We start from the raw sequence: 13595 nt of genomic DNA on the forward strand, positions 1-13595 counted from the left end.
ACATAATACCAGATACATGACTATAATACAATGAAATACATGAAGTAACAAGTGAAGCCAGTCAAAGTGGAGAAATTAACTGATATGTTAAAAATGCTCAGGTTTCTAGAAGCAAAGGTGGCATTTTTAACAATCTAAAAACTAAATGAATTTGATTTATTATTACATAAAACCAGTGACTGTATATATAGATGGACGACGCGTCTCCGTCCACTCCAATTGTATGAAAGTGATGCCAAAATACACCCTGTGACAGGCGCTGCCATCTTGCGATGGTGACGTCCTTCGGAACCAGAGACTGCGCAGTAGAGATCGGCGGGTGGAGCCGCCGTAGCCACTTTCGCTAACCAAAACACACACTTAACTGACAGAAAAAACAGCAAAGATCATGCACGCCGGCGTGTTTAACAGCAGAACAACTTCTCCGTGTTGGTCTGAGATTAACGTTCACAATGACTGTAGTGATTGAATTACATTTCCTCTCAACGTTCGTACAGATCGGCTGCTGGAGCCGTATTTGCCAACAGAGCTGTCAATCATCCTTTTTACAGCATCAAATAACTAATTAAAAATAAACTTGTCAGAAAAATGAACACTTGGACGTAAATCAGCATGATAAGAGCTAACTATAATGACAGAAACCATGTTTGAGAAACATTTATTTGACGTGTATTTTGATTTTATAGTTTGACTCATGTCCCATCTGTTAACATGGAGGAGGCGGGCTTTATGACCAATACTGCAGCCAGTCAGCAGGGGGCAACAGAGATGTTTTGGCCTTACTGTTAGAGAGCTGTCATGTCTATCTTTTTTATACAGTCTATGTATAAAACAAAGAAAAGTATAAAACTATACATTTGCACTGAAGCAAATTTATCAGTAAAAGTCTGACTTATTTTTTCAGCTAATCAATACATTTGTCTATAAGACTTTACAAATAGTCAGAAATTTCCCGCCACAATTTCCCAAATTTTTTGTCTTGCTTTGTCGGACAAACACTTCAAATAATCATCTGTTAATTATATAATATCAATTAAAATAATATAATAACTGATATTAGAGAAGCTACAACAAATGAACCGTTGGCATTTTTGCTTCATATTTGACTCAAACATTCAACTGATCATCACATTTTTTATGTATATGATTTATTTTGGGATTTTTAACACCAACAACAGCAATATACTGTAATACATAAATAGTACGACCGAATAAATAAGATAGAAGTTCACATTCTGTCGAGTGAGGTAATTATCTGCAGAGGTATTAAAGACAAAAAAGCACAAGAAGAAAACTGACAGTAAATAAATAAATGCAATAAAGACACTAAAAAAAGAAAAAGAGACAGTTACATATTAGACACACTGTGTGCTACTCGCATGGAGAGAACAGGACTCGATCAGAGGTGCAGAGTGTTTGAGCGGTGCAGGAGGTCGCTCGAAGAAGGGCAGACACATTTTAGAAAACTTTCCATCTGAGCCACAAAGGGAGTCTACTTTCACAAAGGATCGGGCGTCCTTCATCCAATGTGTATGAGCGTGGGGGTGAGGACTCTTCCAGTGCGTGATTATAAGATTTGATTCAGATTACCACTAACATCTAACATCGTTAAAACTCTCTGACGCTCTGAACTACTTGTTTGAGTCATGCAGTATTTCATATATTGTTCTCAACTTTCAGAGGGCGTCTGCCTCTTGATGAAACACCTCTCCGCGTCACACGTGATGTTTTCTAATTCCCTCTCAGTTCTTTGCAGGCTTTAAACACGTCTCGAGTGTTTCTCCAAAGCGATGGATTTCAGGTACAACAATCTATATTTTGCATTTAGAAACACGGTTTGCTTTAATCTCCCGCCCGTCTCTCTCCGTCCCAGTCTCATTTACAGTGAATAAACAGGCAAATCTGATTGAAGATTTACGCTCCAAAGCGTGAGAAGCCTGATAAAAAAAAAAACACACCAACCAACACAGAAGTCCCTCGCCGCCGAGGAGAGAATGTGATGTTTGCATACTAAGACATCACGCTCAAACTGATAGCATTTATTATATCGTGCCACAGGGGAACAGGAGGCAGTGAGCAGATGATTAGGCCGCTGTTCGGCGTGTGTGCAGATGCTTATGTGGGTCCTGACCCCGAGCAGGATGGGGTCAAGGGTCAAGGCTGTCAAATTATGTAGATTAAAAACCTGCAGCACGTTTTTACAGCTTAATCTTTTTACATGGCAGTAAAATGGCAGTAGTGCAATTACTTTTTAAGTAAAAATAAATGAGTTTTTCATTATTCCTGCGATAAATGCATCCGTATGTCTTAAGAGACATCATTACATTCTAGGTTTTCACTTTCTTAGACAGCATCTTAATGAGCCTGAAATGTAAATAAGCCTTTTTTTGTGTTTTCTTCATCACATTACATCTTGAATGCAGGAAAGAAATCTGCGCTAAGCCTCCGATAATGAATACCCAAATCCAGCGTTAGTGCGCTGGGAGTTCAAACGGCGGGGTCTGCCGAGCAGCATCTGAAGGAGCTGATGTTTGATTGCGTGGGAGGTTTGGAAAGCTGCAGCCAGCGATGGCTCCGAGATGAAACTCATTAAGTCTCAAACTCCAATCCTCAACTCCAATAAGACTTTAATATAAAAAGTATGGATTGCTGCTGCAACTGTAGGAGATAAATAAAAAGATCTCATTCTCAAATGTATGCCCATGGACCCACACACACACACACATACACACACACACAGAAATATGCACGCACGTTGACCCATGTGAGCAGGAACAGAAGCGCGCACCAGCACACTCTGTTCTGCACACCCACACGGTTGCCGACAGCAAAACCCGCACAAGTTAATTTGCATGTACAATAATTTCCCATACGCTCAGTGCTATTCTTAAGGTGGGTGTTGTGTAATAAAGCAGTAAGTAATATAACCCCAGTCCCGGAGAGAAAGACTTAATAAGTTCACATGGTGGAGAAGAGGAGGAGAGAATGAGAGAAAGCCGTGAACCGCAAAAGCAGCTTGGAGAGGTAGCAGAAAGTTGTAAGTGGATACAGAGCATTAACCTGGTAATACACAGATAAGTCTCCGAGTCCGGGTAGCCGTAAGGTTGGAGGGATGAGCAAGCTCTAAAGGCCATCGGTTCATTCTCTTTGCACCACAAGTGAAGTGAAAGGGTAGACGCATAATTAGGTGTTTATCATGTACACCCCATTCACCCTAACAGTTCGGCGGCTCAGTGCAGCTACCCTGTTTCCTGAGGCGAGACAATGAAATCCAGAAGCTACGCTCAAGTTCACAGCAGGTTCACCCAATTGTAGAAAATAAATCCAGTTTGTTTCTTACCTGTCGTTTTTGTTTTGCCACTGCAGTACATACAAAGCTGCGTTTTAAACATAAAAAAACTACTCTGTCTTTGCAGTACGGAAACCGATGTCAGGATGTGAACCGGGCTGCCCACATGCTGGCAAGCATGTATTTAAGTTGTTGGCAGAAACATTCACAACACTCATAAAAAGACTGCTTTATAGTGCTACTAGAAGTGAACAATTCAATCTTTAAAACCAAAACTTCCTGAAGACCAAGTCAGAAAATATTTTTTCTCTGTTCTATGCACTGAGCTTTTAGAAAGCTATACTGTAAGTGTTCCTCTGAGAGAAGGCAGGATGTGATTTAAAATGTATAAACTAATACATCCTGAATCCTGATTTAATTTTTTGTTCGACTGCCTTAGATTCAAATGTTAAAAAAAAAAAAAAATAGATTTAAGATGCAGTAGCAAGCACTGTCTCACAACCAGAAGGTGGTTCTGGTTCGAATCCCGGGTTTGTCCCCAGTGCACGCATGGGTTCCCTCCGGGTACTCCAGCTTCCTCCCACAGTCCGAAGACATGCTCGTTAGCTCACTGGTGACTCTAAATGACAGTTTAAAGGTTGTCTGTCTCTATTACCCCTTTCCCACCTAAATTTAGCACGCTGACCCACTTATAGATGCTGATTGTCTCCATTCCCATTGCCAGTGGAGTATACTCCTGTCGGTCTCTTTTCTGCTGCGTCACCGTCTGACGCCGGATGTAAGAATGATGACTTAATGAATGAATGAATCTGAAACAGTCCTCCTGCTTGAATTCCAGCTGCATGTCAGCCAACAAGTCATCTCTACATAGAAATGTAGAATCGCTTGCAGTCTGAGTAAAAAGACCAATCACGTTTCATCAGGCTGCGGTGTATGCAGGAAAAACAGTCCGTGAGGAGAGCCAAAGCAGGCAGAACGTAATGCGCCGTAATGACATCCCGGCTCCCATCAGCGTCATCTGATGATGATTTAGCGTCTTATTAATCTCTATAAACAGACATCTGCATGCTAACAGCTAACAAACCATTCTAGATCTAACATCATTCAACTTGAGATAAATTCTCCTCACGCTGTCACGTAAGCCGTTCAGCGTTCAGATTTCCTGACTTCCTTGAATGCATCAGAAACGATGGATCCGACCGCCGTTCAACAAACGAGCACTTTAAAAGAAGTTTCCTTCTGCTTTTGAGGACAGACCTGACAAAGCTGCATGTTTACTTTTTACTAACTTACTTATCATGATGTTGAAACTTCAGCAAAGGTAAGACCCGTTAATTAAAGTAAATCACAAGAAAAACAGGGGTTCTTTTTCTGTAAACAACGCAGCACGTGGAAAAGGAAGTCGTTAATCGCGTTTGCCCTGGTATTTATCACCGTTGTGCCCAGACTATAGCCGATGGGATCCGAGATTGGCCAACAAGTAACCCTGCCCTCACCCCCCCAGAAGAAACATAATGTATATTTATTAGATTTTTGTAACGCTGTTATATATGTTATATCTCTCTAACAGAAGAATTTTAGATCAGGTTTACTTTCAATCCCAAACACAAGGCAAGGAAAACCATTTGCTTGTATTGGAGCTTTTTTAATAACACGTTTCAATATTGCAACAGCCATCAGATTTTCTTCTAACAGGTAAAAATCATCAAAAAACGAACGAAAAAAAGAAACTTTTTTTTTTCACTTTTATATTCCAAACAACAGAGTTTCTTGGCTATTGGCCCTAAATTTAAACAAAGAAAAAAACCCTTACACAGTGAGCAGATATTATATTCAACACATTGTTCTTCAAACAAATTATAAAAATAGATTTAGCATTTTCAAATACATATTTACAGTATTAAACATATAATGGTCACAGTAACAGAGAGGGGGAGGGGGGATAGAGAGGGGGAGTAACTTCAGTTCAATTCAGCGTGGTGACCAGGTCCAGTTTGTCGTGTGTCTTTATGTGTGTGTGTGTGTGTGTGTGTGTGTGTGTGTGTGTCAAAGGGACCAGCAGTGTGTTTCTTCAGATATGTTCAAATGTGCGTAATAACATCGATAAGGACACATGAGTTTATTTCATTTGACAAAAAAAGTTACAGAGCAAAAGAAGAACAAAAAAGTCTTCTTGCACCAAATACAAACCGGTTACAATATTCCAGTCAAACGTACGTTCCAGTGTGTGTTATGGTCAAATAATGCCCCGATAAACGTCTCCCCCAAAGGCGGGGGGTTGATCACTGTACAGGAGAGAATTCTGGGAAAAAAAAGTGCAACATGACATAAAATGAAACGTAATAATTCATACAGCTACTATGACAAGAAGTCTATGTGACATTCTGCATCCTTTCTGCAACACACACACTGCGATGTGTACAGCAAATCCAATGATAATGGACCTCAAATTAACTGTACCAAACCCAGTGTTTAACAATACACAGATACTGTGTGCTGACAGTACAAATCCTCCAGTGTTCCTCACACTTCCTGTTTCCAAAAGGACACATTTTTCTCAGGTGTACACGTAATAAATCAGCAAAATAGAAACAATACAAGAGGATTTAACTGCTTTGATCTTTTTTTTTTAATACTAGTTAAATAAATAAACCTTCTTAACCGCTAACCTCTCTTCTGGAGAGGTTAGCGTCTGTAAACATAAATAAATATGGATAAATATCTGATTGAGGCCGTCTTTCAGAGTCGACCCCGTGCTCTGTACAGAGTATTAAACACGGTAGAGAAGAAGGCTTCAGGAGAGGAGGATTATGTTACCCAGATCACATCCAGCAGGCTAAAGAAAGGAGAACATTATATGCTTTAAACGCACAAACGAAAGCACAAAGATAAATGAAAGAAAACAGAACAAAGAGTGGTGAAACGGACGACGACATACAGCAAATTAACACACATTTCCATCCTTTTTGATTTACAGTTGCATCCTGCAGCAGAAACGAAAACGGCAGGCTGATGTTCCTGAAAGTACAGCATATAATCGCCTATAACTCATTGGAGCTGTGTTCGTCCCATCAACACACTGTTTATAATGTAAAAAGGGCTGTAGTGTATGTTAGCCCTGCTCCTTTAGGCCTCGTCCAACTCTTGCCTGGACACGGGACAGCACAGTCGTCTTAAGCTACTGCTCTGAAACTCTGATCACATGGCGGCCATGTTTGATCTTCTCGTACAATGATATGATTTTGTTCTTTAACTCAGTTCCTGTTGACGTGAAATCAGCTGTGCCAGTTCCAAGACTTGGTAAAATAGTTCCTGGCTTTGATTACATATCGTTTTTAGTGAATTGATGTTGTGGTAAAGGGAAATTCAACCTAAAAAGGAAGTGTTTGTTTGAGCACTTGTTCGTAACTGGCGTGTTCGCAGCGTAGTGCGTCCGCAACCCTCCTGCAGCTCCGAGGTCGGCGTCAGACTTGTTTGTCTTTATGCGCCGATCCAGAACGAGTGGGACCACACTGACACACGCACTGAAGGTCAAAGTGCAGATAGAGGCCACAACAAAAAGTCACGTGACATCACTTCTCTGCTGTCCCCTTAAAATGCGACGGGACTCGTCTCCGAGGGGATTTCGTAGAAAAAAAGGAAGGAAGGAATCAAGGAAGGCATGAGGACGTGTGGAAGGAGGAGTAGATGGAGCAGCTGAAAGATCTGCTCGTCTTTCCTTCAGATTGGAAGAGCTCTCTTTCCTCTTCTCCACTTCTTCATCCGTCTGCACACACATGTGGGTCTGCAGCAGCAGCAGCAGCAGCAGCATGGTGATACTGGGTGTGTCCGCCGTCGCTTAGACCTGCACACCGCGGCCGTGCATTTGGATGACCTGGGCTCTGAGGGTCTGGATGGCAGCCAGGATCAGCTTCTGGTGCTCGAGGGAAGTGATGCCAAGGCTCAGTACGTCTCTGTGGACACAAAGACAAAGATTTACCAAGGTTAGTGTCTGTGAAGGTTCTCAGTCATCCAGCTCATGGTAATGTGAAGCTCAATCCAAAAGGTGACTGGACTTGGTTGAAGTTCTTGAAGACGTTTCACCTCTAAGCCTCATGTGAGGTCACAAACGTTAGTGAAAAAGATGAGAAATTAAACTTCTTTTCAAATCTTATTTCAATTCAACATTAAAATTGATTGCCGATAAATACAGACATAAATACATACAGGAAGAGTATCGACAGATATGTCATTTATCTGCCGATATTTTCCGCCGATAAAACAGCATCATCCAAGCCTAAGTTGTGTGAATAATACAGTTTTATTTGAAAGAAAATGTTAGAAGCAAATATATTTTGCACATAACATAAAGTTTAAGTAGTTTTCTTATCTTGCCCAGTGAATGTGTACATTTTAAAAAGCAGCTGTATTATGTTATTTCCACATCAGCCAGTGGGCCGCTACAATAAGAGGAGGCATATCAATTCCACTACAGGGGAGACTCGATGTTCTCTGCAATGAGGTGGAAAAAAACATGAGCCTGATATATTGGTATCGAAAATCGGCAAAAAGGGTGGGAAATATCGGCATATCAGATATCGGCAAAAAATCCAATATCATTCATCCCTAATTTTAGTCAAAATTTTTCACTCTAGCGAAACTATTTTATGTCTAACTGGTGCTCGCTTTAAAAATCATAGATTTTGAAAGTCCAACAGCCCACCACTAACATTTCAGTCTTGTCTCGTGTGGTTCACGGAAACAACTTTTTTGTCCCCCTGGCCATAAGACTGTACAGCTCCTCTCGGTGATGGCAAGAGGGGAAGCAAGCATACAAAGAACAAACTGACAAGTGGATTTACCCCAGGACTTAAAGCGTCAGGACACTTTAACACTAAATCTTTATGCACATTTGCACCACACTGGTTTTGCACTAACTCTGCTCATCATGTTTAAATAAGAAACCCCAAATGGTCGTTGACAAACGTTTGTAATCATAATTTTGGTTAATGAAATTAACACAGGTTTCTTGCCTTCTCTGGTTGCCCCAAAGACTACAAATGATAGTGCTGTAAGGTGCACTAACACACGCAAGAAGTTAAACCACTGGAGGAGAGCAAAATTAAGAGTTCCAGTGGTGTTTAGTTGCTTCTCAAAATGTAAATGTCCATTCATAATCAATTTGAAATCAAAAGGAAATTGTAACACAAATGAAAAAATACAACAAGACTGACGACATATATTGCTCACGTAGAGTTTTCTTGCTTAGAACAATAAAAAATGCTGTTGTAACTCCGTATAGATTTATTTTATTTGAGGGCTGCAACAACTTTAACTTTTTAATTAATTATTGATGAACCTGCAGACTATGTTCTAAAAAAAAAAATTCTTTTGGTTTCAAGCCCAGGCTGATGCCATAAAATCTCCCTTTCTGCACGTCTACCCCTTTTTTTGCTAAATCTAAAATGTTTATTTTCCAGTCGATAAACTAATTGTATCAGCTCCTTATTTTCCCCAAAGAACCAGTCATGCTTTCTTTAGGTGTGCTAATATTATCTCTAATAGTGAAGAATTCAGGCTCATTAAAGACGGGACGTTATTCCCAAAGTCATTTATTTATTCATGCAGTTATCTTTTTTAATGATCTCTTCTCTTATTATCTCTCTTAGCCTCCCTCTCTAAAGCAGGAAATGAAAGGTCACAGAGACAGAGGAATTTCACTCACTGTACAGTCATCCGCGCCACAGACTCTAAGTAGCAGTATCCTGCTGCGGTGAAGTTGTCCTTGTATCGGCCCATGTCCACGGCGTCCAGCCACTCTCCCACTGAGTTAAAGGAGGGGAAGGAGGGGAGAGGCCTCTCTGCGAGCGTGATGGATGAACTCAGGGTTCTAGAGGAGAACAAATAGGGTTGATTGAGTGGAGATTTGGAGACAATAAAGTGTACAGTCATCCATTTGCTGAGCTCATTTATTACCTGCGTGCCAGCGTGGAGGAACCGATGCCATCCGGGGAGCGAATGCTCTTACTGAGGGCGGAGTGGATCTGGCTGAAGGTGGGCCTCTCAGTCCTCTCCTTCTGCCAGCAGTCCAGCATCAGCTGATGGAGATGTGGAGGACAGTTAACCGGAGCTGGCAGCCTGAACCCGTCCTCGATGGCCTTGATCACCTACAGGAAATGCAAAGGAGGGAAACAATCAAGTTAGAAAATGTGGAATTAGCGTTGGGATTTTCCAGTACTTAAACTATAATTGGATAGGGCAGAATGAAGGAGGAAATGAGAATGTGAAAAAGGTTTGTCCTACTTAAAAGAGTTGCGTAAGGTATTTAAAGCTTTTTTTCCCGTTACAGTTGAGTTGCTTTGTTGCCAAGAATAGAAGCTTTTGGACAGTGCAGGTTGTACTTGGATAAATAAGTGAAGAAAAGTGCTGGTGCTTTCACTTTCTCTTGTCGCTAACTACACCTTCCACAATGTTCAATTTGTTTGTTTAGCTTTTTAGTAATGGAACTTATTTCGAGGAAGCTTCCTTTAAAGGTCACCTTAGGAGCCCGCACCGAATGCAAAACTAATAGAATTTCACAGAGGGATAATGCTAACCTAAACAAATGAGCTGACTACAAAGAAACAATAAGATACAGACTGAAATCAGAAGGAAAAACACAAACTATTATCCCACAGAGAAGAAAGGAAATAACCAGACAGAATTGATTACGACTGACTGACTTTAAGGTCAGTTTCAGTTTGCATGAAATCAAAATAGATGTTTATATTTTGTTTTATTTATTTATCATGCGTCTTTGGCTGATTGTCACCAGCATCTGGTACAACAAATGCCGACCTTTTGGAGGTACTCTGTGTGTTTCCACCGCAGGGACCAGGGTCTAAATAAAGTTCCAGGGACTTTATTTTACCCTCCAAAACTGGGCTGGGCCTTGCAGCGCTCAACAGGTTTATCTGGTGGAGTACTTGTAGCATTCAAATGACAGGGCAGCAAATAGTTTGATTGCTGGTTTAGTTTCTATGGTATGAAAACTAAATCAGACAAGTCCCTTGGAGAGAAACTCTTGAGACTTAAAGTCCTGGGTACTTTTGGTGGAAACGCAGCTTTAGGGTCACGTCACAGGATATTTGATGTGGTGCCTCCAAACTTTTTTTTATAACTTTTTAATTTCCCATAATTCAATACCTTGTAGGCCTGTGAGTTAAAAAAAAAAGATGAAACAAACAAGATTATAAAAGCCAGTGTTTTCTTTACCTTATCCACTCTGAAAGATAAGCTACTAAATACGATGAGTCTTAAAAAATGACTCATCTCAGATTAGCACTTTTCATCCATCCCCTTGAAACCTCACTGTCTTCAAATAGCAGAGCATAAAAGCTTCCCTCCAGACTTCCTCAATGCTCCTCTCTCTCCTCCATCAAACTAATGTTGCCTCCGTTCACCGCAACACCTCACGAGAGATTTCTTTTCTCTCTCTCTCTCTCCTGAATCACTCTAAGAAATACGATCTCCTGAGAGGAGGAAATAAAGTCCAAGCATAATCACAAAAATGGCATCCATCAGCGGCATTATTTCCTAAAACACTCTCTCTTCTCTCCACTCACCCCCGCCACCCCACTCCACCTCCCCCTCAGCCCTTTAAGCTCCTATCTCACTAAAGAGCATTCAGAAAATGCTTTTCAGCGTTTGACATTTTCCATTTAATCAAAGTCGGTAGGTAAAGGTCGCGATGGATCACAGGTGGACAGGCCGACCAACAATTCCGTTATGATATAATGTATCAATTTGGAGTGGATTAATATCCCTGGCGCTCGACAAGCTTGACCTTTGACCTCTCAATTGGAAAGTTTGATAATATGAACCAGGCTAAGGGAAACTTTCTCTTGCTCTGTGAAAGGGCACCAGGAAAAAAAAGGAACGTTAAAAAGCATGCTATTCTTGTGCCTGATGAATAAGTCATGCATATTAATTTCGGAAATTCAAAAATGGAACATGATAATAATCTGTTGCTTTTAAGCACCCGCCTGCACAATGTGTTGGCACTATTTTAAGACGGCAGTAGTTTGAAAAGGCATTAGTATGATTTAACGACATGATGAACAATAATAATTCTTAAAATTAAAGCACCCACGAGCTTTGGACTCGACTTAAGTAGGCGTCACTTCCTGTAACCACTAAAAAGACCACAAGGAACAACACACGATGCATTATGCTGCTGTACGTCAATATATAAATACGTTTAATGTAAAGACCTGTCATGCAAGGCTCACTGCTTACTTGCAGGTGGCACTATGACTCTAACTAAATATTTTTATATACATGTGTTCAGGTTTGGACTCTTATCGAACATGTAAAATTTGGGGCACATTTAACAATGTGTATGAGATTTATAACAACTTCTTGTTTGTGGAGAATTGGGCGCCATGCTGCCACGATCACGCCCGTTAAAGAAAACTCAAGATTTTAACAACTTTTCACTGCTATGGTCTTTCCAACACTCTGACCAAGTTTGAGGTGGGTTGGATGAATGGTGCAGGAGGAGTTAGTCCTTCAATGACTGCAGGAATGGTAAAAAAAAAATCACAAAAATGTCTAAATAAATTCAAAATGGCCGACTTCCTGTTTAGTTTCAAGTATGGCTTTTAGAGGCTTTTTTGTCGGCCTTGACATGATGCTTATTTCTACCAAATTTCATACATGTAGGTGAAATGTACTGCAGGGGCTGTATTTCTCAAGTTTTGTGGGGAGCGCTATTGAGCTGTTTTGCCACACCCATGTTCAAGACGCTTATAATATCAAAATTTCCATTACTTTTGAAGTGTGCGCAAATTTTTGTGAGGTTTCGAGCACATTTAGCCCCTCAAAATTGGGATTTGTTTGGTGGGAAAAGAAAGAAGAATTCTAAAGAATGGCACCTTCTTGGACTTTACATGTCATCTCTGTTGTCAGCTTTGATAAAAAGGAAAGGGGCACATGGAACAGCCTGTTCTCTTTGGTAGACCTGCGTCATGCTTTCCAGTGCACTTTAGAATTATTACTTCTTTGAGAAAATAGAATAAAAGCAACCTTTCTTTTTGAAGGACAAAGAGGTAGGATTGACAGCAATAAAACAGAGCATCCACCCACATTGACTTGGAAATTATAGTTTGCTGGCGACAAGCAGCAGGGTCCTATCAGGCTGGACAATCTCTTCCACCCTTTAAATAGCAACCGCTTTACATTTCCCCCAAAAGAATTTCACTCCAGAGGGGATTTTTTTTAACACTTTTAAGAGCAGGCTGGCACTCGAGGACAGGCGGAGGCCACCAGAAGGGGGTCAATGCGTCCTTAAAAGAAAACAGGATTGGTCATGGAGCTGATGCAGACTTAAAGAGGGGGACTTAGGCCCTGCGAAAGCTTTCAGAGGTACTGTGGCTTCTTGGCTTTCCTTTAATAAGATCCAAGCTGGGCATGGAGTTCATTGAAGGAAGAGGTGAAAGAGAGAGCGAGGGGGACTGGTGGAGTGCAGATATTATATAAAAAATGGAGGAGGAGATTAATGGAAAGAGCCCTCCTATCTCTCTTTTCTCTTCACACACACACACTTACGTCCTGGTTGCCCATATCCCAGTAGGGTCTCTCTCCGTAGGACATGACCTCCCACATGACAATGCCGAAGCTCCAGACATCTGAGGCAGAGGAGAAGCGGTGGTACTGGATGGCCTCTGGAGCGGTCCACAGCACCACGCTCTTCCCTCCGTGCTGCATGGAGCAGGAGAAAGGGGTGTGAGAGTTCAGAAAAGTAAAGCTTTAATATTCCCTTTGAAAAGCTTTGGACATATTTTCAGCAGATCAAAAGAATCTTAAAGAGGAGTGGGTTCACCTTGAGTGGAACTCCAAACATTCAGGGATATGAAACATTGAAATATTTTCTTCTTGCAGCTTAATTATATGACCTCAACTGAACCCGACATGACGCGTGCTAGCTTTCATTTCATTAAAATTTCACTCATACATGAGGGAAATTATTACCATCAGGGTGTGTGCCGCTGTTAGGGTCATTATGTAGGCTTGAAAAACAGACTTACCAGTGTGGTGTAGATGGCCTCTATCTTGTCCTCCTGCAGAGGTCTGAAGCCAGACACCTTGCAGCCCAGGTTAGTGTTAACCAGCACCTGAGATGTGGAGAACAAACTGATTAGCAGTGGTTACTTTTGGAGGGAAAACAAGCTCAGTGTGACAGGTAGCCACCCTGGTGGGGAAAGCTCTTATAACAGCGGGGACAATTGATTGTTTACAAGAAAAACAGCGCTGAGGGGTGAACTCTGAAGTCGCGTTATTTAGAGTT

The 13595-nt window shown here is 41.1% G+C and overlaps 1 protein-coding gene across 1 annotated transcript in view; it reads right to left on the reverse strand.

Annotated features, from left to right (window-relative positions):
* Nucleotides 1-4924: 4924 nt before the first annotated feature.
* The window catches only part of LOC138608701 (ephrin type-A receptor 7), a 69814-nt gene continuing 61143 nt past the window's right edge, over nucleotides 4925-13595 (reverse strand). The window contains exons 12-16 of the mRNA XM_069681260.1: nucleotides 13336-13422; nucleotides 12857-13009; nucleotides 9245-9435; nucleotides 8994-9158; nucleotides 4925-7242 (exon numbers count right to left, since the gene is read on the reverse strand). Of these exons, the coding sequence (XP_069537361.1) occupies nucleotides 7128-7242; nucleotides 8994-9158; nucleotides 9245-9435; nucleotides 12857-13009; nucleotides 13336-13422 (711 nt within the window). The 3' untranslated portion in view covers nucleotides 4925-7127. The remainder of the gene's footprint in view (nucleotides 7243-8993; nucleotides 9159-9244; nucleotides 9436-12856; nucleotides 13010-13335; nucleotides 13423-13595) is intronic.

Source organism: Semicossyphus pulcher, unplaced genomic scaffold, assembly GCF_022749685.1.
Source record: "Semicossyphus pulcher isolate SPU_LCO1_2020_fin unplaced genomic scaffold, fSemPul1.0.p SCAF_5, whole genome shotgun sequence".
Lineage (NCBI taxonomy): Eukaryota > Metazoa > Chordata > Actinopteri > Labriformes > Labridae > Semicossyphus > Semicossyphus pulcher.